Here is a 27375-nt window from a genome sequence, read left to right as displayed (position 1 = left end):
AAAAGAATATCACATCAGGGCATAAGCTAATTATGCTCAACAATTCTTCAGGTGTGATGAACTTTGCTTCAAATTAACTCTCTCAGAAAGCTGTATAGGCTCGGTCAATTGAAAATGTCAAGACTCAGAGGGCCCGAACTTGGTGGAAGCCAAGGGCCGCCCAAAGGACTGTCGAGATACCTGACGGTACTTTGGGTGGGAGTTTTGTATATAAAAAAAAGTCCTTGAAAGACCTCCCGGTGGCAAAAAAGGGATTTACGCCGTGAATCTGGGCGTTAGCGGGCGGGAGCTCTCAATCTCATCGGCAAATGCAATCCTCGGCAAAGTACCATCGAGAATTGAGTCGGGCCCAGGGAGGGGAGGGGAGCACATAAAAATAAAAATTTACACAAAAAAAAACACACTACAAGACCTTCAGGGGACCCCGTCCACAAAAATCGCTGAAAAATAAATAAATAGAAGTGGACTAACCTTTTTTTGCAGGTCTTCATACTTGCCGCTGGGGTTAGACCTGCCTCCACGTGGCGGTCCTTACCCCTGCTGCCGCCGACTCCCGCCCGGACCAAACTGGCAGCTCGGCGGGCGGGAGAATATTTCCGCGCTGGTGGCCATCAGCGGGTGGTTCCCAGCAGTCCTCCCCTCCCGCCGGCGGGAGGCCTAGAGGAAACTGGCACTGAGGGGAGACCGCTCAAAAAAACTCGGCAGCAACCGGCGGTGAGTGCACCACGTTCAGGCCCAGAGATCGCTAGATTTTTGTTAGGCAAGGTTATTAAGAGATATGGAACCAAGGCAGGTAAATGGAGCTGTGATACAGATCAGCCATGATTTAATTAAATGGCGGAACAGGTTCGAGGGGCTGAATGGCCTTCTCTTGTTCCTAAGTTAGGTCAGTTTGATTGGGTGCTGGGATCCTATGATTCATTTCTATGATTTTCATCTTGGTCCTCCCTTTCCCTCAACTCCTCCTCCCAGTACTTGGTCTCTACTCAGCAACTCCCGTCAACAGCAGCTCTGAGACTGCGAACTTGAGGCAAGACCGACACCTTGCTGCTCCATAGGTCACCTTGACATGTTCGACATTGCAGTGTGCCTGAGAAACGTTGTCCTGATTTCCATACTCATTCAATTAAGCTCACACTTGCATGAAGGGAGTTCTTTGGATACTGAAGTACAGCTTTATGCTGTGCACACTGGGTTTGCCGAATCCAAGCATGTCTTTGAATCCTATGCAAGCTGCTTTTCATTGATTAACTTTCATCTTCTTGGATTAATTTTTATAACAGCCTTTCAAGAAATTTCTCTCTCATTTTGTTAGGCAAAAAATTAATTGTTCATAACTTACCCCAAAATTTGAAAAGAAAGAAAGACTTGCATTTATATAGTGCTTTTCGCAACCAACAGATGTCTCAAAGCACTTTACAACCAATGAAGTACTTTTTGGAGTGCAGTCACTGTTGTAACTTGTGTGCCACAAGCTCCCACAAACAGCAATATGATAATGACCAGATAATCTGTTTTTGTTATGTTGTTTTTGAGGGATAAATATTGGCCAGAACATCGGGGATAACTCCCCTGCTCTTCTTCGAAATAGTGCCATGGGATCTTTTACATCCACCCGAGAGAGCACACGGGGCCTCAATTTAACATCTCATCTGAAAGCCAGCACTTCCAACAGTGCAACACTCCCTCAGCACTGCACTGGAGTGTCAGCCTAGATTTATGTGCTCCAGTTCCTGGAGTGGGACTTGAACCCACAACCTTTTGACTCAGAGACGAGAGTGCTACCCACTGTGCCACAGCGGACCAGGGTAAGAACTGCCCTGTCATTTTTATTTATTGCTGAGTTTGAATTATTCTGCAATGAAAATATTACAACTTAAATTTCAACTTACCAGCGTGTAGAGGTATTGATTCATTGGTTGCTAGCGGTTCCCCGTTTTAGTGCACTGAAGTGATTTATTCTCCAGTACCTGTCTGTCGTTGGTATGAGAGGTGAATCGGGAGCATTTGTGCTTGGTACAGAGTCTTGTTTCATTAATCATCCTGTGTGCCCGCAGACCGTGTGTAGTCTGTTGCTCTTACCACGCAGATGATCTTGTTGCATTCACGTGAAATCTGATTGTGACACTAAACTGTGGTCAGGGCATTGTTAAACTTGGATGTCTCCTATATCCAGATTGCATCCGATACAGACCGAATGTTCATGATTAAAAGTGCCCTAAAAATCGGGGAAATAAAAAGGCCTCTCTAAAATAATGCGTGCAATAGGTAGTTGTAGACTATGTCAAAACCACAGTAGTTTACTTAGAAGCAGCACTGCCCAGAATGCTGCTGAGCCACACAAACCAGGTATGTCCCGTCTGCAATCTCAACAAAGGAACAATGTCCTGAGCTAGGAGGGGAACATTAACCAGGGTTCCCAGTCCGGATCGCAATCCAGAAAGTGTCTGTGCACTGAGGCCAAGTGACCACAAGACCAGGCTTGCTCCCCATTGTCAGATGTCCCACCGACATTCACTCTTCCAGCTCGCACATTCTGGGCTTGTCCCAAATTCTTGAGGTGTCCGAGCGTTGCGAGCATCTGTCGAGACATGGCCCAGCATGAATCAGCATCTTTGGGAGAGTTAGGGGCAACATTAGGAGGAAGCAGGTCTTCACCTCTGTTCACTGGGAGAAGTCCCAGTGTGCTGAAGTCATTTGGGATTGTGTTGGGGGGGACGGGCAGGGGAAGAGACTGGGCGGGTTGGCTAGGTTCCCCCCCCCTTCCCCCCCCAGCCTCACTGATGAACCTCCTTCATGCCACTCAAACATTGTGTAATGTGCCCATTTCAGTAGAAGTGATGCACAGAATTTGTTGTGCAGAAAATGCACTGATTAAATTCAAAGATCCTATTCCTTTGCAGAGCTAACCTAGTGCTGGGCTGGACAGAGGCAGAGCTGCGGATGCATTCTGGTTACCAGTTCATTCACTTTGAAGACATGCCCTACTGCGCTGAGAACCACTTAAAAAGTAAGTGGTGAAATTAAATTCTGCTTTCTCGTTTTCAATTTATTGTCGCCCTTACAGTAACTCACTGAGATATCGGAAAAGGCTGATTAGCACCGTAATTGAAGTTCCTAATTGTTTGACGTCTTCCAAGGTCTTAATGGAAAGTGAAAGATTCTAGTGTCCTAGTCGTGGCATTCGCAAGGAGCAGGAATAACAGTCCCCGGGGTATGTCTCTCGAAATGGAGAGATAAAACTTGCCTACTGATAGTACTGTGGAAAAACAACAGAGCTCTTTATTTTTTACCCAGAGAGGGACGGGGGGGGGGGCAGCGGAGGAAGTTGATCTTCTTGTATTGAAAACTAAATATTAGAATTTGGTCCTAGGTAAAATAAACTAGTTTTTCCAGAAAAATCCGGTCTGGTCTTCACTCTTCAAGCGAATTCAAAATCTCTGTGGTGACGTCTGTCAATGCTTTGGCCTTGGCTGACAGGAAGTGGGTTTTTAACTTTTTTTTTAAAATAGTGTTTCCAAAAATACCTTTTGTAAGAGCAGACAACAATTGTCAGCTTTTATTAAAATAAACATGGGATTGACTGGGGAAAAATACAATCACATTCCCGTTCCTTCAAACTCAAGTTAGGGAGCGCCATGCTTATTTACCCTGTTAGGCTCAGAGGGTGAGCCCTCGTGCAGCGACGTACCAAACACGGCTGCTAGCTGCTGCATTGCAGCACAGAGCCACGGGTCTTGAAGAAAGAACCTGTTTACCAGGTAAAAAAACATCGGCAGACGGCTCGGCGAGTTTGTCCGGTGAGAAGCTGAGCTCGGGAAGATTGCAGGTTTGATTCCTGGTTCGTGCTGCGTTAGCCGGTCTCCGCCAGGGCAGGACGGGCTTGGGTTGGGGGCTGTGGAGGTCGATATACTGGAATGTGCCTACCTGGATTAGTGTGGGTGGAGTGGGTGGGCGGGGGGTGGCAGGGTGGCGGGTGGAGAATCAGCTGGCAATTCCCACACATTATCCAGCCATACCTACTGGAAAGTGCATGTGTGTGGACGTCTGGTGCAATGCCCCCTGTGGTAAAATCGCCTGCCAAAACTCTCCGGCTGGCAGAAAAAGAATGACAAACTTGGCCAAGATGCCGGCATAAGGATTTGGTGCCTCATGGGCTCTATTGAAATTAAAGCAATTTGTGCAATAATATCTATTAAAACAGAATATATTTGGGGCCTAACAATTGTGTATATATGTGGCCTTACTCAAAGTTGTGCAAAAGTGAGACCCTGGATAACTGGAACCAAGCAGCTTACAGGCATGACTCTGAGGGAAGGGGGGGAGGGAGGGGGTGGCCATATCAAATCCAGCAAGGCATTAAAGTGATGTGGCCAACCCCATTACTCAGCAATTGGATCCCGCGCTGCTTTGGTGTCTTGGGTAAAACAAAAATGAATGGATACTAAAATGGCAAAAGCAGTCTGCTTTTGGTCACCTCGCCCACCTTTCCCACCCACTCTCCTATTTTGTCCTGCTCCCATTCTAACCTAGAGGCAGCGACTGGGCCGTCGTTCTGCAACCACGACTCCGCTCCCTCACGCAAGTTCCTCTTCCACCAGCCTAGGCAGTGATTCCCAGTAGCTATTCAATCTGGGAGGAGTCCTCTTTCCAGCAGGGGCGACCAGAAAGCAATTGGAAGCAGATGCAATAGTTCTTGCTCTTTTTCCTTATCCCAACCCAAAGGATGATGAAAGCAAAGTGCTTGCATTGTCCCACACACCTGCACCATAAGATTGTACTGTCAGGTTCCAAGTGTACGCTGGCGATACGCAGACTTACCGCTGCACCACCTCTCTCAACCCCTCTACTGCCTCTGTGTTGTCAGACTGACATCCAGCCTTGGATGAGCTGAAATGTCCTCGAATTAAATATTGGGAAGACTGAAGCTATTGTCTTTGGTACATGTCACGTTCCGTGTTCTCGAGCCACCGATTTCATCTCCCTCCCTGGCCATTGTCCCCGGGTAAATCAGACTGTGTTCACAACTTCAGCATTCTATTTGACCTGGAGCTGATCTTCCAACCCCATATCCTCTCCATCACCAATACCTCTGTGGCTCAGTGGGTAGCACACTTGCCACTCCAGGGACTTGAGCACATAATCAAAGCTGACACTCCAGTGCAGTGCTGAAGGAGTGCTGCAGTGTCGGAGGTGCCGTCTTTCGGATGAGACATTAAACCGAGGCCCCGTCTGCACTCTCAGGTGGACGTAAAAGATCCCATGGCACTATTTTGAAGAAGAGCAGTGGAGTTATCCCCAGTTTCTTGGCCAATATTTTCCCTCAATCAACATAACAAAAACAGATTATCTGGTCATTATCACATTGCTGTTTATGGGAGCTTGCTGTGTGCAAATTGGCTGCCGCATTTTCCACACTGCAACAGTGACTACACGCCAAAGTACTTAATTGGCTCTAAAGCACTTTGAGACGCCTGGTAGTCGTGAAAGGCGCTATATAAATCCAAGTCTTTTCTTTTCTGTAATATCGACCATCTTTGCCCGTGCCTCAGCTCATCTACTGCTGAAACCCTCATCCATGCTTTTGTTATTTCCAAACTCGACTATTCCAACGCATTCCTGGCTAGCCTCCCACATTCTAACCTACGTAAACTGGAGGTCATCCAAAACCCGGCTGCCTGTATCCTAACTCGCACCAAGTCCCAGTTGCCCATCACCCCTGTGCTCACTGACCTACATTGGCTCCCGGTCCACCAATGCTTCAATTTTAAAATTCTCATCCTCATTTTCAAATCCTACCATGGCCTCGCCCCTTCCAATATCTGTAACCTCCTTCAGCCCTACAACCTTCTGAGAACTCTGCGTTCCTCCAAATCTGGCCTCCTATGCATCCCCCACTTTCTTTGCCCCACCATTGGCAGCCATGTCTTTAACTGTCTCAGCCCTAAGATCTGGAAATCCCTCTCTAATCCCCTCCACCCCTCCTCCTTTAAGATGTTCCTTAGAATCTGCTGCTTTGACCAATTGTTTGGTCACCTGCCCTAATGTCTCCTCCTTTGGCTAGGTGTCAATTTTTGTCTGGTTAAGCACCTTGGGACATTTTACTATGTTAAAGGCGCTATATAAATGCAAGTTGTTGTCTCACACACCAGCAGCAGGAGATTGAACCTATGGCTGGCTTGGCCTGTATAGGCCAGCACCTTGGGATAGTGTGTCTAACGAATGACTAATAAAGAAACTTACTCATAAAACGATTTCACGGAACAAACTGAATTGATCGTTGGGAGGAACTAGGGAATACAGAAAGTTACCCAGTCGAAACGTCACTAACTCGTGAGTCCGTGCATGCAGTGCAATGATTGCGGAGTACTTTCTGAAGTACTTTGGCAGAGTGGCTTGCAGTCAAGAAACAGCACCAAACCAATTAATGGAATCAAAGTGAATTCCCCACACAGAAATTAGGAGAATCCTTTAAAAAATAAAATATTTAAAACCAGCCCTATTCCTAAACCCTCTTACCCTTTCCTTTGTCTCCAAATGTTGCCCCACCAACATTGTGAGCTTTACTATTCAATTGGGTGTGTGGGCTTGGCTCAGTGGGTTGGACAGAGGCCTCTGACTCAGAAGACTCATTGCAGAGACTTGAGCACATAATCTAGGCTAACATTTCAGTGCCGTACTGAGGGATTACTGCACTGTCGTGGTGCCATTTTTTGGATGAGATGTTAAACATCGTCCCGGGTACATGTAACAGTTCCCATGGCACTATTTGAAGAAGGCTAGGGGTGTGTTCTCTGGACCAAGGTTTATCCCTCAACCAACATCACGAAAACCGATTATCTGGATCATTAACAGAAATCTTGCGTGATCGTGGTACCCTTGTTGACTTTGTCTTCTGTATTCAACATAATTATTTAAATCTGGGTGTACCAGAGATAGCTTGGTCTTGAGACCTCTTTTCATCATGAGTTCAGCAGGCGAGATCCCTGTGAGTATGTGGGGCCTTGTCCTATAACTCAGCAGTATGCAGGACAAGCGGGTCTGCAGTGACCCTTGGGTTACTCTCCTCAGGCTTTGCTTGATAATTTGTACTGCACGTTCAGCTTGCCCGTTGGACGCAGGCTTGAATGGTGCTGACCTTGCATGTTTGATGCCATTAAGTTTCACAAACTCCTGAAACTCCTGACTGGTGAAGTAGACCCATTGTCACTCACCACTATGACATTGAGATTCTCTATAGTTGCCGTGGACGTGCTAGATGACATAATTCTACATTCTATCCACTTCGAATAATCATTCATCACCATTAAACATCTTGCCCAGGAAGGGACCTGCAAAATCTACACGGATCCTGGACCAAGGTTTGGATGGCCACGACCACAGATTCAGCTGCGATTCCGCTGGTGCTTTGCTGAGCTGCATGCAAGTGTTGCACTGATGCACGCATGCTTTCAGCTCAGAATCAATTCCTGGCCATCATACATGGGACCTGGCGATGGCCTTCATCATCACTATACCAGGATATGTGCTGTGTAGCTCACGCACAAACTTCTCTCTCCCTTTCTTGGGCATTACAACTCTATTGCCCCACAATATGCAATCTGCTTGAATAGACAGTTCGTCCTTGCGACGAATGTATGGTTTGGCCTCCTCACACATTTGCTTAGGTATGGCAGACCAATCCCCTTTGAGGATGAAATCCTTTACCACCGATTAAAATCAGTTCCTGGCTGGTTCAGGTCTTAACTTGTTGAGCCGTGACAGGGGTTCCTTCACTCAAGCATCCATGATTAACATTAGATCCGCCGGTTGTGGCATTTCTACCTCCGGTGTGGGCAATGGCAACCGGCTCGAGCATCGGCACAATTCTCTGTGCCAGGTCTGTGGCGAATGACATAATCATAGGCAGATAATGTCAGCGCCCACCTTTGGATGTGGGATGAAGCGTTGGTATTGATACCTTTGCTCTCGGAAAACAATGAAATGAGCGGCTTGTGATCGGTCTCTAATTTGAACCTCAGATCGATCAGGTATCGATGCATCTGTTTAACACTGTACACATATGCAAAAGCTGCTTTTTCTACCATGCTGTAAGCTCTTTCTGCTTTAGATAAACTTTTGGATGCATACGCGACAGGTTGAAGTTTCCCCGACTCATTGGCTTGTTGGAGTACACAACCAATTCCATATGACGATGCGTCACAGGCCAAAACTAAACATGGGTCATAATGTACCAGCAGCTTGATCGAGCAAAGCACCTTGGTGGCTTTCTCGAAAGCTCTGCTTGCGATGCGCCCCACACCCAGTTGTTGCCTTTTCTTAATAGCATGTGCAGTGGTTCTGGTAAGGTACTCAATTTAAGGTAGGAAGTTACCAAAGTAGTTGAGTAGACCCAGGAACGAATGCAGCTTGGGTGCATTCTTGATGGCCTTGGTTTTCACTTCAGTAGGTCTGATCCCATCTGTGGCGATTTTCCTCCAGAGGAATTCGATCTCCGGTGCCATGAAGATGCACTTTGAGCGTTTCAGTCTGAGTCCCACTCTATCCAAACACAGTAGAACCTCTTCCAGGTTGTTCAGATGTTCCTTGGAGTCACGAACGGTGATCAGGATGTCATATTGGAACATGACGGTTCTGGGAACGGACTTCAGTAGATTTTCCATATTCATCTGGAATATTGCTGCCGACGAGCGAATTCTGAAAGGGCACCTGTGTTAAATAAACAGTCCTTTGTGCGTGTTAATGCACGTAAGTTTCTTCAATGTCTCGACCAACTATTGTATCATAGGTCGACATCAAGCCCAGTTTTGTGAACGACTTTCCTCCGGCTAGCGTCGCAAACAAGTCACCAGCCTTTGGTAACTGGTACTAATCTTGTTTCGAAACCTTGTTGATTGTAGTTCTCCACAGATTCTAACTGTGCCATCACTTTTAAGCACAGGAACAATGGGGCTGGCCCATTCATTAAATTCGACCGGTGATCTGATCCCTTCACGCTGGAGTCTGTCCAGTTCAATTTCGACCTTCTCCCTCATCATATATGGCACTGCCCGAGTCCACTGGATGGGTCTTGCATCTGAGTCCACGTGGATCTGCACCTTGGCTCCCATGAAGTTGCCGATACCCAGTTCGAACAGCGAGGGGAACTTGCTCAATATTTGGGCACATGTATCTTCCTCCGATGACGACGCTTTTATGTCGTTCCAGTCGCATCTGATTTTCTCCAACCAGCTCCTGCCGAGCAGCGTTGGGCCATTGCCTGGAACAATCCACAGTGGTAACTCATGAACCGCACCGTTATGCGACACATTAATTTGTGCACTGCCAATCACCTTTATCAGTTCTTTGGTGTACATGCGCAACTTGGCATTAACGGGGCTCAGCCTGAGCCTCACGGTTTTAGTATCCCACAGCTTATTAAATGCCCCCTCGTTCATGATCGATTGACTCGCCCCCATGTCCAGTTCCATCGATACCGGTATCCCGTTAAACTTCACATTAATCAAAATTGGTTTATTCTTGGTTATGAAGGAGTACAGTCCATAAGCTTCCCCCTCTGGCATCTCGGATTGCGTATCCGGATCCGCACTAGTCTGGCTCTCATCCTCCACGTGGTGTGTCGCAGCACGCTTGCTCATCTGATGACACTTGCTCTGGAGATGCCCCACTCTCAGACAGCCTTTGCCACTATATTGCTTAAATCGGCACTGCAGGTGCCGATGATTTCCCCCACAACGCCAACACGGAGAAATTGGATAGATTCCCGCTGGAGGACTTTGGGCAGCCACAGGTTTCGCGAACGCAGCCAGATAGGCCGTGCCATGTGCCGCTCTGCCAAATGCCGAATCAATTGCATTTACAGTACTTGCCGAGGTTTTGTTCTTCACCGCTATTTGCTTTAGACACCTGTCCGTTGTCATACATGATTAAGCGATCTGGATGGCACTTTTTAAATCCAACTCCTCCACCGCCAGAAGTTTGCACAGGATCACCTCGTGGTTGATATCGATAACAAAGAAGGCCCGCAGCATGTCTGCCAACACCGTCCCAAACTTGCACCGTCCTGCTGGACGTCTCAGGTCGGCAACGAATTCTGCCGCGCTCTGGCCCTCCACTCAAAGATGTGTATAAAACCTGTATCTCGATGATGATGATGATGCCGTCGTCTGGCTTGAAGTGCTTCCGTATCAATGTACACCACTCCTCATACATTTTCTCTGCTGGATTACTAGACATGAGTAGATTCTTTATCAGATCATAGATCTTTGAACCGCACACAGTGAGGAACACGGCCCGGCGCCGATCTGCATCGTCGACCCCCTTCATTTTGTTGGCCACGAAGTACTGGTTCAAACAGCTCACAAAGTCTGCCCAATCTTCTCCCTCCACGAATTGCTCTAAAAATCCAATCGTACTCATTTTGCAAACAAAGGTTCTTGTATACTCGTCACCAAATGTTATGTATGCAATAAAGTTCAAACTGAGTACTCTTTAACTAAGCAAGGTACGACCTTGGCTCTGCTTTATTTAGGCCCAAAATGTCTGACTCTCAAAATAGCTGGCCTTTTATACCTGAGCAGCACCATGTGCGTGCTGCTCAATGACACCATCTGGTGGCTACAAACAGAATGTACATACATGACATTGACCAATGACCATTTGACAAGAAATTTAACTGGATCAGTCACACACATACTGTGGCAATGAGCAGGTGAGAGGCAAGTGTCTCACTTCCTGACCCTCCCAAAGCCTTTCCATCATATACAAGGCGCAAGTCAGGAGTGTGATGGAATACTCTCCACTTGCCTGGATGAGTGCAGCTCCAACAACACAAGCTCAACACCATCCAGGACAAAGCAGTCCACATGATTGGTACCCCATCCACCACCTTAAACATTCATTTCCTCCACCACCAGCGTACCGTGGCTGCAGTACATTCCATCTATGAGATGCACTGCAGCAACGCGCGAAGGCTTCTTTTGCAGCACCTCTCAAACCTGCGACCTCAACCACCTAGAAACACAAGTGCAGGTGCATGGGAACACCTCCACCTGCAAGTTTCCCTCCAAGTCACACACCCGCGTGACTTGGAAATATATCTCCATTTATTCATTGTCGCTGGGTCAAAATCCTGGAACTCCCTAACAGCTTCACCACTCGGACGGCAGCGATTCAAGGCAGTGGCTCACCACCACCTTCTCGAGAGCAGTTAGGGATGGGCAATAAATGCTGGCCTTGCCAGCGACGCCCACATTCTAGGAATGAATTTTTAAAAAAGCTAAATTAGACTTTTTACAAATTGCCAGGTTGAGGCACACTGCTCCTTCCAACCTTGCTGTGTTATCGTGCCGCGTTAGAACTGGGTTTCCGCACTTCCTCTCCCAAGCACTTGGCTCCAACACCACAGCTGCCACTTCCTTGGGACAACAGAACAAACAGGATGTTGAGCACAGACTGGAGCTAAAAATAAACCAGGCGGCTTCCCACCACTCAGTTACCCTGATGTCGGCTGCTTAATGCAGCCCGATACACGACATACCACCACTGCCCTGACTGAGGAGAGAGTGTGCGTTGCAACACTTAAAGAAAAAAAATAAATCGACTCCAGCACAGAATGCGAGGTAGTGACACTCCCGTCAGATTCAGATATATATATATATAATATATATATAGGCTGTGGTGTAACCTACAAAACAACCCTTGTATCTTGCCAATTGCTCCCCACCTCTCCTGATTCTTGCTACAGATAATGCAACAGCAGGCCTTCCAGTGCCTCTCTCAGTACCTCGTCAAGGAGGGTATAAATTATGTGTGGGCCTAGGCAGTGAATGTTGGCAGCGTATTTGACCATAGTGAGGCATCACAGCTGAACCCAAACCTGCCTTCTGCTGACATGCTCTTCCAGCAGAGGTTGCATGATAGTGATTATAGAATCATAGTAGTCTATGGCATAGAAGGCATCATTTCGGCCCACCATGTTTGTGCCAGTTCTTTGCAATAGAAATCCTACTGTTCTACCTTCTCTCCATAGACCCCATAATTTGCAGTATTTGCAGTAATAGTATGGCAGCCGAGTTAATGGAATGTATACAAGATAGTTTTCTAAATCAGTATGTTGAGGAGCCAGCTAGGGAACAGGCTATTTTAGATCTAGCATTGTGCAACGACTAAGGGTTAATTAATAATCTTGTTGTAAAATGACCATAATATGATAGAATTTTATCTTGAGTTTGAAAGTGATTTAGTTAAATCTGAAACTAGCATCTTAAATCTAAACAAAGCAACGTGGGTATGAGGGACGAGTTGGCTAAGATAGATTGGGAAACTACATTAAAATGTATGATGGTAGACAAGCAATGGTTAGCATTTCAGGAATTCATACATAATTTACAACAAATATACATTCTTTTAAGGCACAAAATCCCCACAGGAAAGTCCAACCGTAGCTAACAAAAGAAGTTAAAGATAGCATTAGACCAAAGGAAAAAGCTTATAATGTTGCCAAAAAGAACAGTAATCCTGAGGATTGGGAGGATTTTAGAATTCAGCAAAGGAGGACCAAGAAATTGATAAGTGAAGAGAAAAAAGAATGAGAGTAAATTAGCAAGAGACACAAAAACAGATTGTAAACGTGTATATTGGTATGTAAATAGGAAGAGATTGGTGAAAGTAAACATGGGCCCATTAGAGGCAGAGAGAGGAGAAATTATAGTGGGCAATCAGGAAATGGCAGCGACATTAAACAAATACTTTGTGTCTGCCTTCACGGAAGAAGATGCAAAAAAACCTCCCGGAAATACTGGAGAACCAAGGGTCTAGTGAGAATGAAGAACTGAAAGAAATTAATACTGAAGAAATTAATGGGACTGAAAGCTGATAAATACTCTGGTCTTGATGGCCTATATCCTAAGAGTATGAAAGAGGTGGCTATAGAGATAGTGGATGCATTGGTTGTCATATTCCATTCTAGAATGGTTCCCGCGGATTGGAAAGTAGGAAATGTACACCCATTATTTAAGAAAGGAGGGAGAGAAAAAACAGGAACTACAGACCAGTTAGCCTCAACAGTCGCAGGGAAAATGCTAGAATCTATTATTAAGGACGTGGTAGCAGGGCACTTAGAAAATAATAATAGGATTGGGCAGAGTCAACATGGATTTATGAAAGGGAAATCATGTTTGACAAATCTGTTCGAGTTTTTTGAGGTTGTAAGTAGCAGAATAGATGTGGTGTATTTGGGATTTTCAGAAGGCATTTGACAAGGGGCCACACAGCTTATTAAACAAAATTAGGGCTCATGGGATTGGGGGTAATATATTAGCATCGATTGAGGATTGGTTAACGGACAGAAAACAGAGAGTAGGAATAAACGGATCATTTTTGGGTTGGGAGGCTGTAACTAGTGGGGTGCCACAAGGATCGGTGCTTGGGCCCCAGTTATTCACAATCTATATCAATGATTTTGATGAGGGGACCAAATGTAATATATCCAAGTGTGCTGATGATACAAAGCTAGGTGGGAATGTAAGTTGTGAGGAGGATGCAAAGAGGCTTCAAGGGGATATAGACAGGCTAAGTGAATGGGCAAGAACATGGCAAATGGAATATAATGTGGAGAAATGTGAAGTTATCCACTTTGGTAGGAAAACATAGAAAAGCAGAGTATTTTTTAAATGGTGAGAGATTGGGAAATGTTGGTGTTCAGAGGGACCTGGTGTCCTTGTACACTGATCACTGAAAGTTAACATACAGGTACAGCAAGCAATTAAGAAAGCAAATGGTATGTTGGCCTTTATTACAAGAGGATTTGTGTATAAAAGTAAAGATGTCTTACTGCACTTATATAGGGCCCTGGTGAGACCACACCTGGAATATTGTATGCAGTTTTGGTCTCCATACCTAAGGAAGGATATACTTGCCATAGAAGGAGTGCAACAAAGGTTCACCAGACTGATTCCTGGGATGGGGGGATTGTCCTAGAAGGAGAGATTGAGCAGACTGGGCCTATATTCTCAAGTTTAGAAGAATGAGAGGTGACTTCATTGAAACATACAAAATTCTTACAGGGCTTGTCAGGGTAGATACAGGGAGAGTGTTTCCACTGGCTGGGGAGTCTAGAACCAGGGGTCACAGTCTCAGAGTAAGAGGTCGGTCATTTAGGACTGAGTTGAGGAGAAATGTCTTCACTCAGAGGGTGGTGAATTTCTGTAATTCTCTACCCCAGAGGGCTGTGGAGGCTCAGTCGTTGAGTATATTCAAGGCCGAGATCGATAGATTTTTGGATATTAAGGGAATCGAGGGATATGGGGATAGTGCAGGAAAGTGGAGGTAGAAAATCAGACATAACCTTATTGAATGGCGGAACAGGCTCGAGGTGCCGAATGGCCTAATCCAGTTCCTATTTCTTATGTTTTTCTGAGGGAAATGCCAGATGAGGCGAGATTGAGTAGACCAGGCTATATTCCTTAGCATTTAGAAGGATGAGAGGTGATCTAACTGAAACATATAAAATTCTTTTATATGGGTTAATGCTGAGAAAATGCTTCTCCTGCCTGTGGAATCTAGAACAAGGAGTCACAGTCGCAGAATAAGGGGTCGGCCAGTTAGGACTGAGATGAGGAGAAATTTCTTCACTAAAAGGGTTGTGAATTTTTAGAATTCTCTACCCCAGAGAGCTGTGGATGCTCAGTCTTTGAGTATATTCATGACGGAGGTCGATAAATTTTTGGGAACTAAGGGAAATGGGGGTAATGCAGGAAGGTGTAGTTGAGGTAGAAGGTTAGCCATGATCTTATTGAATGGCAGAGTAGGCCCAAAGGGCCAAATGGCCGAATCCAGCTCCTAGTTCTTCTGTTCTTGTATAACTTCCTCTGCTTGCCTTAAATATGCAGAGGTGTCTGTTCCAACTTCTCCCCTTGCCCCTCAACCTCCACGGCTCCAGTCCCTGCCCCCACCCCGAGTCCCTCTGCCTCCACGACACTTCCTCCGCCTCCAGTCCCTCTGCCCCAACCACTTCCCCCGTCAAAGCATCCAATGCTTCAACAATCCTGTGGTGGATAAGTTTCACCTAACTACTGCTTTCACTCTCAAGTGCCATTATTGATCATCACTTTGGATGTACTGGTTTGAAGGAGTGATTGAGCGTGCTGCTTGAAGGAACTGGTAGTCTCTGATGTAACAGTGCATTGTGCACTGAATTTCAGAAATGGATCCACAGTGTGATAGCATACAACTTTTCTGTGCTTTCCAAAAAAACTCCTGTATAAACTACAATTTGGTATAGAATGTGCTCTTTTCAAACATTCTGCAATTCTGACGAAGGGTCATCGACCCGAAACATTAACTCTGTTTCTCTCTCCACAGATGCTGCCTGACCCGCTGAGATTTCCAGCATTTTCTGTTTTTATTTATAATTTTTGTATAGGGTTAGCACATTGAATGTGTGACTAGAGCTGGTTATTGGTATTTATAATATACAAGGCAATGAGAGGTTTTGAATGTTTAGTATTCCAAAAACTACAACAAATATCACCAGCACAATTAACTTAAAGTGCAGGAATATATATATTTTTTAATGTGCAGCATCTAGAGGGGACTATGAAACTTAGATACCAAACTTTCACCTCAGTTCAAATTCAGCCCAAACTATCTGTTGTTTAAGAGTCTTAAATGAAGTACATTTGGGCTGCCTTAGCTCAATTCCAAAGGACCATGACAATATGGCTTTATATCGGCACTTTAATTCGGAGAGCTCAGAAAATGGTTGGGGTGGTGGAAAATACTGCACCCATGGAGCTGTTCTGAGGTTGGAGCTTAGGCATATTATTGAGATAGAATACAGGGAGCTTGACAATGCATCTGCCATGCTACACCTCCCAAGTTGCTGCCTCTAGATACCTGAAATGTAGAGTATCCTCTTCCTCAGCATTTACATCTCTCATGTCAAGCACAGAAATCCAAAGAAAGGTTATTTAACAAAAGAATTGTTCTTGCAATGTTTCTAATCTCATTCCATTCCTGTGGTTTCAGTGATGAAGACTGGGGACAGTGGACTGACCACCTTCAGAATTATCTGCAAAGATAATCGCTGGCAGTGGATACAAGCCGTCGCCCGGATGGTGTACAAGGATGGGCAGCCAGATTACATCATATCCAGTCAGCATCCTTTAACGTGAGCACTATAGGCCTGTAGAGAGAGGGGTAGCATTGCTCGTGAGAAAGCGAGATGGGTTTGCCAACTTCAAACCATCTCTCGGCAGCCTTTTAGCTTTATTGCCAGGCTCTTGGCACTGCTATTTTCTGATCTGCCGACCAAATTTTCTATCACTTGCTCCATAAGAGCAGTGTTTGGGGTAGGGGATGGAGAGAACTTTATTACTGCTTGATGTTTCCGTCCTTCCCTCCCTCCCTTTAGTGGGAAGGATGCAGGTAATTATCGAGTTCAAGTCTTTTCTTCTATTTGAGAGTGTCTTCAGCATTTCCTGCACTTGCTCATACCTTGCCCAGCCAGCACCTCCTCGTTCTGTTGTGTGTCAAGGGTAGTGAGAGCCACATACTCGTGCTCCTTGAGCTAATGTTATAAAGTTATAGGATGCCATGACTTAGTTATTTAATATGGTGATACGTCACTCTAATTGCTGAGATGTAGCTCTAAGATGAGATTGAGAGAAAGTAGGTGATCTAACATCCCAAGCACAGACCGAGTTCAGTTGCTTTGAACTGAAGGCTAGTCAGGAACCATCGCTCCGAGATGGATTTGAACCCAAGTGAAAGAACAGTTTGTAACCACAAGTGGATCTAGTCGGCTTAATCTTGAGAATATTGCAAACTGGAGCTGGTCAGTGGTGACTGGAGGAAGAAGATGATGATTATTTCTCGGTACATTACCATTATCCTTAAGTGAGCCAATCTGTGAATAGCAAAGAGATTATACCTTAAATACAATGGCTATGTTCTTCGTCAAGAGCAACAAAGTAGTTTGCAGAGCATTTGTCAAAATACATATAGGGGCCGAAATTGCGCCAGAAACGAGGCGCACCTGCCATTTTAGATGTGTTCTGGCCGCTCCATGCATTGGGGCTGCCCAGCCGTCAAAATTCACCATTTCGGGGATTTTTTTTAAGAGCGGTGCGGAAGTGTCATCATGATGGGGGGGGGGGGGGGAGCGGCGTATCCGAGGCTGTCTGTCATCAGCGCGCGCTGGTGACATCATCGCGCTGGCGTGTCATAACGTCCAGCCCTTTCAGTTAAAGGGGAGAGCCGCTGCGAACTCTGCAGCCGCTTTAGTGGCAAACACTGGGCCACCAGGGACCTGGCACCCAAGAGGGGGCGCCAGGCTGCCTGTTGGCGGCCCAGCCGAAACCGCGGCCATGGCACAGAGAGTACCGACAGCAAAAGCTGTTGGAGGCACCGACCGGTGGCGGGGCTGCTCCCGCGGGGCACTACCGGGAAAGGGGCCATTTCGCGAGGGGGTCCCCGCCGGTCAGTAAAGAGTCGGTGCGTGCACGGTGCGCCGGGAAAACGAGCGGAGTGGTCCCGGGCACCGCTCCAAAACTCACAAAGGGCAGTTCCCAAAATGGAGGCCCCTCCACGGAGAGTCAACGGCTATTCCGTGCCGACCCGTGGCCGCTGCTTTCAGGCAACCAGAGGCCTTATCGGAAGGGGCAAGTTCGGCCCCGTGAGCCCTTGAGTTGAAATCTAATGTTGCTTTGTTATGTCGCACAGTTTAGCTCGATATGTTCTCTGTGATACTTGGCCATTGTCACTATAGCCTGTTGACTTTTTTTTGTTTTCCTGGTATAGAGATGCTGAAGGTGAAGAGCACTTTCAGAAAAGGACAAGCCGAACCACAAGATTCACACTGTCTGAAGCCAGTTCACTCTACGAATCTTACAGCTGTATTCCTCCTCAAGTCCAGCTTCAAATTGTCAAAACAGAACGCAACAAATTCCAAGGACAGCATGCCTCAAAGGCTGTGGAAGATGCAAACCAAAGTCTTGGTGGACCTGAATGTGGACCTTCAGAAATGCTCACACACCCGCCTTTCAGGAACACTGTTGAGGGGAGCAAATTACCAGCTGGATTCTGTGGAGAACCATTAGCTGGAAGTCACACTGAAGCGGCTGGTGAGTCGGTTGGTTCTCGGAGGAGTGGGAAAACGTACCCGCTCAATACTTCCCCGGATGTTTCTCTGGAGGGCTTGGAGGAGATGTTGCAAAGTTATGATTTGACACCAGAAGACTTGGAACTGATTCACCAAGATGAACTGATTAAGCATATTGAGTTTGACCACTTGAACAGCGAGTTGAATGCCAGTTCTATTCCTAATGACATTCTATCTGAGGTTGAATCTTTATCAAAAAACATCAACTCCTACATTGACAACAGCTTCTTGCCACCAGCAAGTGATGATTGGCACAGTTTTCAGTCTAGCTCACTGTGCTCTTCAATCCACAGCACCAGCAGGACGATGGCACATGTGGTGTCCCCAAGCAGTCAACGATATTCACCTGAGCAGCCTCAAGGGTATCACCATTGCTGGCTGTCATCTCCAGGCCCCGACATCTCCAACCTACAAATCAAGTCTACAGATTACATACCTAATGTGACTTGTTTTGTATCACAGTCAACTTTGCAATTAAACAGTGCAGTTGAAAAGGAGAGTCAGTTATATTTCCAAATTCCCACTCAGAACCTGCCCACTGTCAAAGTGGAGAACCCATTCGCTCAGCAAAATATTTTTAATGGGCAATCTAATTGCTTCAACCAGCCAGGTCTCTTGAATCCAACATGGCCCTTGTATGACGGAGATACACAGGATGCTGACATGGTCACTTCGACAGGATTCCTTCCCAAAGGAGTGATGAATTTCATTGCCCCAGCTAGCACCCAAGGTGTGCTGTCCAGAGGTCTATCCTGGGGCAACGTGCAATGAAATAACAAATATTCAAGCTCATTCGGTCATTTTATCTCCATCTTCTTCAGGTTTTGTTTTTTTTTTTGATCCCCAGACTTTTGCTGGTCTGTTAGAGGCAATGATCACAGATGAAAACTTGTAAAGCTTGGCATAACAACAGTTAATGTGAAGGCTGCGGGTCCACAGAGGTCCAAGACTAATACGTTCACAAAGAACAGGTGTACTACAGAACAAGCCACCTTAAAGAGCTTGGCCTACCAAAGGATCGTATGAGGCAATCCTTCATCTAGGAAATGGGAGGCATAATCACAACTATACCATTCTTAAAACTGCAAAATGGCTTTTAAATGTTAAAAAAAATTAAAGATGGTGGAATGCAATGTTCGCAAAGTCAATCAATTAAAAATGATTTATTGGAGCTTCGTTAGGATGCCATTCTTTCTTTTTAATCATTCCTTCACCATCTTGAAGAACCCATTTTCTGGATTTGTACAACCAACTGTCAATAGCCTTCCAATCTGTAGGATACAATGTTTATTTTTTTTGCGTGTGTGGCTAATGGAAGCTTTGGTTAATTATCACTCTGGTATATCATTGTTTAGAAGCCGATCTGTACTTTCCTCAAAGTTTAATTTCAATACCTACAATGCAGTGCAAAGGATCGAACTTGTGAAACCTTTGAGCATCGATTCCTGTCTTTGTTCTCTTCCTGTAGAACTGGCAGCTGGAGGCATTGACGTTGGCATTGAGCCTCCTGCAGCAAATTGGCTGAGCTCCGCTCCAGTTGCACCAAAGGCTCTTCAGCGCATCACTAGAGAGCTGAGCAGACCACTTTTAACTGGTACAGCCTAACAGGCATTTTAATGTTGGGATCAAAGCCTCTGGATGGGAGTGGATTTTAGGGTCAGACCTGAACATTGTCAGTCTGTACGTGGGTACTTGCAGTTGTTACCCTGAAACTACTGATAAAATACTTACTGAAAAAGGAGTACAATTACCTCTGTCTAAAATGGGATTACTGTTCGGAAATCTGAGATGAAAGCACAAGCAAATTTTTTTACCAGACCATAATCAAGAAAACATTATAATTGTTTCATAGGGTTTGGATGCACTGACTGAGTGAATGAACCCTTTGTCTTTTTTGGCCAAATGTAATTCCCATCAGTGGAAGAAGACACATACTGCTTCAGCTACGGCACAACAAATAAAGCATGGAATTTATTTTTTACTATGCAAAGCAACTCTCAGTAGAAAACAAGTGTTAATTAATAAGTGCTTCACTGATGAAGGAGGAGGAATCTTAATTCTATAGTGCCTGGCACATGATACAACGTCCTATTTCTCTATAAGCTTAGTTTCCTTGAGTACTGTCTCCAAGACACACAGAAGAAAGGCAATCTTAGAGTGGCACAGGATAGTTACAGAAATGGAAAAGGTAAATGCAAAAAATTACTTTTAATTATATTGCAAGAGTAGAATAAGAGGACGACAGTTTGAGTTACTCCAGAGCACATGTAGTTCGGATCGTGCGGGGGTTGGGGGGGGGGGATTGTGTGGTGGGGTGGAGAGAGAGAGAGATGGGCAGGATGAGCAGGGAGATTGTGAGGGGGGGGGGGAGAGTGGGGGGATTGTGGGAGGGGGAAAGGTGGGGAGAGAGAGATGGGCGGGGGAGCGGGGGGATCATGGGGGGGAGCGGAGGAGAGGGAGAGGGAGAGGGAGTGAGAGCTGGGCGGGGAGATCATGGGGGGGGGAGCGAGGGAGAGGGAGTGAGAGCTGGGCGGGGAGATCATGGGGAGTGGGGGGGGGGGAAGAGAGGGAGAGAGATGGGCGGGGAGATCATGGAGAGAGGGGGAGATCGTGGGGGGGAGGTGGGAAGCGGGAGAGAGAGATGGGCGGGGGGAGCAAGGAGACGGTGGGGTGAGGAGATCATGGGGGTGGGGGGGGGAAGGTGGGGGGGGAGAGAGAGATGGGGGAAGGTGGGGGGGAGAGAGAGATGGGCGGGGACAGCGGAGAGATTGTGGGGGGGTAAGGTGGGGAGAGATCGGGAGAGAGAGATGGGCGGGTGCAGCGGAGAGATTGCGGAGGGGGAGGGAGAGTGAAGCAGGGAAATTACCGGTGAGTGGGGAGATTGGTGGGGATGTGGAGATTGCCGGCAGAGGGGGGGGGGGGGGGGGGGGGCGGTGGTGAAGGGGGAGTCGGGAGATTACTGTCGGACAAATCCCGAGGGTAGGGTGGGGTGGTGGTAGTTTTACAGAGACTCTTGGGTGTGAAAGAAACGGAAACCCTCCTGCTCCTCCTGACCCGCAGTCAGTGCTATAAATGTACTCGCCTGATGCACCCGGGCGGACTCCAGTTTGAAAACCTGAGATCCAGTCCCATTAATAGTGGGGGAAAAAATTTGCCATGGTTGATGATAAAATGTCCTCGCTGGCTGCACGAATTGAGTAATGAGCAGTGAAAGCATCCACATCCATTAATCCGGGAGACGGAGTCCTGATAACATGCTGAACAATACCAAAGATTTAGAAGATGTCTCATGTTTTTGAATTATGTGAAAATTGTGTAACAATGCTGGTTTTCAGTTTTGTGGGATCAGTTCCTGATCTATTAATTGTGCTTTGTCATTTTGTTACCTTTCCTGATTTTTTTTTTTAAGTATTTTGTGGAATAAACTTTAACCTGTGCAAATCGGTAATTTTCTGCAAATCTTAACCCGCACCCTGCTTTCTCACTTTCCTCCCCTGAAGGGGAAACTCTTGCTCAGTGTAATGTATTTGCTTCGTGGGTTATTTGCTTAAGAATTGTTAAGAACCAGTTGGTTTATTAGCAAAAGGTTTAACAATCACACTACACATTACCAGTTCATCCACCAGGCTCACAATCACCTACCTCATCGTGGATCCCCTGAACCCAACTGGCTGGGGTTTTATTGAGTCTTGTGAACATCACATGACTGGCTAAGCCACTCCCAACTCAAAAGCTCTTCAACTATTTTGGTGGAAACTGTAAATTAAGTGCCGGGGGCACTAAAACTGACAAATTTAAACAAATTAAACTTTAGACTTTAGGATCAAATTAAGGGTGATGATGCACTCCAGTCCCTCCGGCGCCCACCTCTCGCGGAAGGCCGCGAGCATACCGGTGGACACGGCATGCTCGATCTTCAGGCACACGCTGGCTTGGATGTAACCGCGGAAGAGAGGTAGGCAGTCGGGTTGAACGCAGTCCTACGGGGAGGCCTTCGGACCTGCCCGCTCCCCTCGCACAGGGTGCCCAAAGATCAGCAGTGTGGGACTGAAGTGCAACCCGAATTTGTGGAGCACCCCTTCAAATAATGGAAGAGGGGCTGCAACCTCGCACATTCCATAAAAACGTGGAACACGGACTCTTCCAGACCGCAGAAATTGCAAGCAGTCTGGGAGCCCGTGAACCGACTTAAAAACTTATTGCACAGGACTGCTCCGTGCACCACCCTCCAGGCCAAGTCCCTAATGTATAGAGGAAGGACTCCCACGTAGAGAGCACTCCAATGGGGTCCCTGCCTCCTCCGGACAGCAAGATGGTACACCATGGCGTGTCCGGACGGCAGACGAGGATGGCAAGGTGGAGAGTGTGCAGGAGCAGCCCGTACAGGAAACACCTCTGCGCAGAACTGAAAGGCACAGAGGGGATTTCCCTGAGGAGGCTCAAGTTGTGAGGTGCTGGCTCCCGAGGGAGGTTTCAGGGTTTGGCGCCGATGAAGAATACTGTCTGGATGGGAATCAGTTCTGAGGGGATCTCCCCACGTGCTTGAACCTCCTCGACACACACAACGGAGTCAGGGCCCAGCGCTGTTTTTAGCGACTCAATGGCACTGGCCGCGCGCCGGACATCGGCCCAGGATAGGCGCTGTGCCAGGATGTCTGGCACCATGCAGCCCACTCCTCAGCCATCGATCAGATTACTGACCCTGGTCACCTCGCCAGCAACAGGCTTCTCGTCCGCCTGCCACCTAAAACCGCGGTCATGGAGGTATGGATTCCTGAGCAGCGGCTCCTGCAGGACAGCCGTCACTCCAGACGGTGGAAAGCTGCGCTTGGTGGCAACTCTGTTCCAGACCCTGATGAGTTCCTAGTAAAAGACAGGCAGCCCCTGCATGGAGGTCCTGACCCCCCCGCCCCCCCCCAGGCTCACAAACAGGAGCTGCATGTCATAATTGAGGCTGTACTGCTGACGGAAGAAATACGTCGCTAGCACACGCCACCTAGGAGGGGGCGCGACGTAGAGGTATCGCTGCAGGGGCTGAAGACAGAAAGTTGCATGCTGGGTGCTGACGCACACCAACACCTGACCGCCCTCCTGTGATATATTCACAGAGCACAGCACACACAGCTTCCAACATGGCAGGCAGCTCTCTCGGAAGCCTCTGGAATCTGCCTGGTTCTGTTTATTATTAACTCTGCAGTTGCAGTATACAATACGTCCACATCCACAGTGTGGAGCTACAAACATTACAAGCTTACAGACATTACACTTCTCCCTCCTTAATGAAGAAGTTATTATAACAAACATCATACATAACTTTCATGTTTATACATAGCACAGGATATAAACTTATTTTTTTTCCATATTTACAAACTTAACTTTACCACTCGTTTTCTGTTTCGAAGAGGATACCTTCGCTCTCGAACAGAACCTTCCAAATATGGTGTCGATTTCACACTCATTCGAGTCTCATCCTGAGGAACGTTTTCCTCCACGGAATTTCCTTGATTTTCATTTCAACTCACTCTAACTTCAGGCACTTTGTTTTCCTGACTCGGACTCAGACTTTCATTCTGATTCTCTCCTGGATTTGTTTCCAGTACATTGGATTTAGGATTTGCTACTGGTGTATCAAAACTATCTGATGAGTCAGAAATAATTGAATCATTCCCACCTTCAACTCCTTCCATGTCTGTAGTTAAAATATGATCAGTATGAACAAACCAAACCTGTCCATTATCAAACATCTTTACCAAATATGTGCGAGGATCACATATCTTCACCACTCTTCCTAGTAACCACTTTAACCATTTATGGTGATGGTTCTTCACTCTCACCTTCTGGTTTAATTTCACACTTCTCTCTTTTACTCTACCTCTATCATGATTCTCTTTCTGTCTTAATTGTGTCTCTTCTATGGACTGTGCCAAATTTGGCTTTAACAACGAGAATCTGGTTCATGGCTGTTGTTTGAGAAACAACTCTGCTGGTGTTCTACCAGTAGTTGTATGAGGAGTATTTCGATATGTAATCAAAAAATTAGCCAATTTGTGATCCAATGACAACTGTCGTTTCCTTGGATTTGGATCTAACATTTGTTTTATGAGGGCACGTTTTACAATTTGTACCATTCGAAGCAGGATGGTATGGTGGAACCTTGGTATGTTTCAAACCATTTTTGCTCGTGAATTGTGCACATTTTTCTGAACGAAATTGTGGTCCATTATCTGAAACAATTTCTTCAGGGAGGCCAAATGAAGAAAATCATTTTTGTAAAATGTCTAATATTTTACTTGTTATTTTCCAGATTGGAAACACCTCAACCCACTTTGAATGGCTATCAATCACAATGAACAATTGTTGTCCTGCTAACTCAGCAAAATCAATATGTAGCCTTTGCCACACCTGGGAGGCCATTTCCATGGCTGTAATGGTACTGGTGGTGGTTGCTTGCTTCCGATTGACATGTTGTATACTGACTCACGATGTACTCAATATCTTTATCAAGACCTGGCCACCATAAATAACTGCATGCAAAACTCTTGGGGTCAAGCACATTCCCAGGTGCTGGTCATGGAGGTCTCCTAATAATTTGGACCTGAATTTCTTTGGTATAACCACTTTGCAACCCACATGATCCAATCTTTATCGACTGATAATTCATTCCTACAAATGAAGAATGGATGTGTATCTTTGTCTGTTACCTGGTTTGGCCATCCAGTTGCAATATACTCATACACCTTTGACATCACTGGGTCATGTTTGGTTGCTCAACCAATCTCTTCAGCTGTGACTGGCAGTTCATCAATGTATGAAAAATTAAACACTTCTTCCCTATTGGGTGTAACTTGTGATGGGGAAGGCAATCTAGACATTGCATCAGCATTACTGTGATCAGCTGATCGTCTGTATTCAATATCATATGTATATGCTGACAAAATAAAAACCCATCTCTGCATTCGGGCTGCAGCTAATGTTGAAACTGTGGACTTTGGATGGAGGATTGCTGTTAGGGGCATATGGTCCGTAACGATGGTAAACTTATGACCATACAAGTATTTGTGAAACTTCTTGACCCCAAAAATTAATGCCAAAGCTTCCCTTTCAATTTGCGCATAATTACTCTCACTGGCACTGAGAGTGCGTGAAGCAAAAGCAATTGGTCTCTCTTCCCCACTACATGCTACATGAGAGATCACTGCCCCAACTCCATACGGAGAGGCATCACATGCTAGCTAAATCTCCTTAGATATGTCATAGTGAACTAACATGTGCTCTCGACCAATTTGCTTTTACACTCCTTGAATGCTGTATCACATTCTTTTGACCACTTCCAATGGACCTGTTTTTTTTACAAGTTCATTCATTAATACTGTAGCCAAATTTGGTAAGAACTTCCCATAATAGTTCAAAAGTCCCAAGAATGAACGAAGTTCAGTAACATTCCTGGGAGTGGGTGCATTTCTAATTGCATCCAATTTTTCCATGGTTGGATGTAAACCATCTTTGTCTACTCTGCCCTAAGTACTCCACTGAGTTTTTAAATAAGTCACACTTACGAACAGTCACTCGTACTCTGTGCTTCTCTAGCTGTTTGAGGGCTTCATTCAATATGTTATGAATTTGCCTATTTGGTGCTGAAATTAGTATGTCATCCAAATAACATACAACCCCTTCAATACCTTGCAAAATCTGGTTCATCACCCCTTGGAATATGGCAGGGGCGGAAGACACTCCAAACGGTAGCCTATTAAATTGACATAGGCCTAGGTGAGTATTTATAGTCAAACATGACTTGGACTCCTCATTTAATTCAAGCTGTACGTAGGCATTCATAAAATCCAGTTTTGAGAAGATCTCTCCACCTGTCAGTGTTGTGAACAAATCTTCTATATTCAGCAATGTATTAGGGACATTACCCTCTAGAACTTAGTTTATGGTTACTTTATAATCACCACACAATCTTACCTTACCATCGGACTTAGGTACACCAACAATGGGTGTAGCCCAATTACATCGATCTATCTTACAAATAATGTTCTCAGTCTCTGGACTTTTAAGTTCTTGCTCAACTTTCTCCTTGAGTGCATATGGTACGGAATGTGGCTTGTAGTAAACCGATCGAGTATCCTTCTGTACCCTGACACTTGCCTTGAAGCCTTCGATCGGACTGCCCATTTCACAGAACACCTTCGGATACTTCTTGATAACCTCATCCATTGATGAAAATCTCACTTCCACACAGAAAATCTTACTCCAATCCAGCTTCAGTGAGCTCAACCAATTTCTTCCTAGTAAGGCAGACTTGTCTCCTTTCACTACTATTAGAGGCAAGTTCTGAAATTGATCATTATATTTCACCAGCATGGTGATACATCCTACCACAGGAATTTTCTCTCCCGAGTAGCCTCGCAGTTCTATCTTGGATTTCTCCAGTTGGAAATCACGCAATTTGTCGAGGTACAGCGACTCCGATACTACACTCACGGATGCACCCGTGTCAATTTTCATTGGTATCTTGAATTCTGCAACATCTATGTGGGTTTTGATGCTTTCCAAATCGCTGTCCATTAACCTCGTGCTCCTGATGACGTGTAATTCTAACATCGCCTCATCCATGCTATGTAGTCTCTTTGGATTTCTACTCATAGCTTTGAATGCTGGACTCATAGCTTTTAAAGCTGGTTTACCCTTCAGTCGACATGCCTTCACAAGATGCCCAGTCTTCCTCCAGAAGAAACACTCTGCCTTCATGTATGGACAACCTTGAGCAATGTGTTGTCCCAGGCACCTATCGCACGACTTCGACGCTCTGGTAGAATTTCCAGTTTTTGAGACTTTGAGCCGCCACCATCTTTTACTTTGAACCTGCAGGTGATTTACCTCGGTTAACTGATGACCGTAATTATTATTTAATTCTCGGGAATATTGTTCGGGCATGTCCATCGACCTCGCTGTCTGACAAGCAATCTCAAAAGTCAAGTCATCCGTCGTCAATAACTTCCTTCTGATCGCATCATTTTTCACCCGACAAACAAAACAATCCCATAAAGCTCGGGTTTGGAAGTTTCCAAAATTACAGAGCATCGATAGCTTTTTTAATGCTACGATGTAATCACTGATACTTTCATCTGTCTTTTGATTCCGAATCCCAAAACGATAGTTTTCAGCAATTTTAACAGTTTGGGGTTATAGTGCTGCTCCAGCTTCGTTAA

At 45.8% G+C, this 27375-nt stretch overlaps 1 protein-coding gene across 1 annotated transcript in view; it reads left to right on the top strand.

Annotated features, from left to right (window-relative positions):
- LOC139278047 (aryl hydrocarbon receptor-like) overlaps positions 1-20396 on the top strand; it is a 97447-nt gene extending 77051 nt beyond the window's left edge. Inside the window, exons 9-11 of the mRNA XM_070896713.1 lie at positions 2904-3010; positions 16030-16171; positions 17803-20396. Of these exons, the coding sequence (XP_070752814.1) occupies positions 2904-3010; positions 16030-16171; positions 17803-18934 (1381 nt within the window). The 3' untranslated portion in view covers positions 18935-20396. The remainder of the gene's footprint in view (positions 1-2903; positions 3011-16029; positions 16172-17802) is intronic.
- Positions 20397-27375: the final 6979 nt, after the last annotated feature.

Source organism: Pristiophorus japonicus, chromosome 13, assembly GCF_044704955.1.
Source record: "Pristiophorus japonicus isolate sPriJap1 chromosome 13, sPriJap1.hap1, whole genome shotgun sequence".
NCBI classification, from domain to species: domain Eukaryota; kingdom Metazoa; phylum Chordata; class Chondrichthyes; family Pristiophoridae; genus Pristiophorus; species Pristiophorus japonicus.
This window is presented reverse-complemented; position numbering and strand designations above follow the sequence as displayed.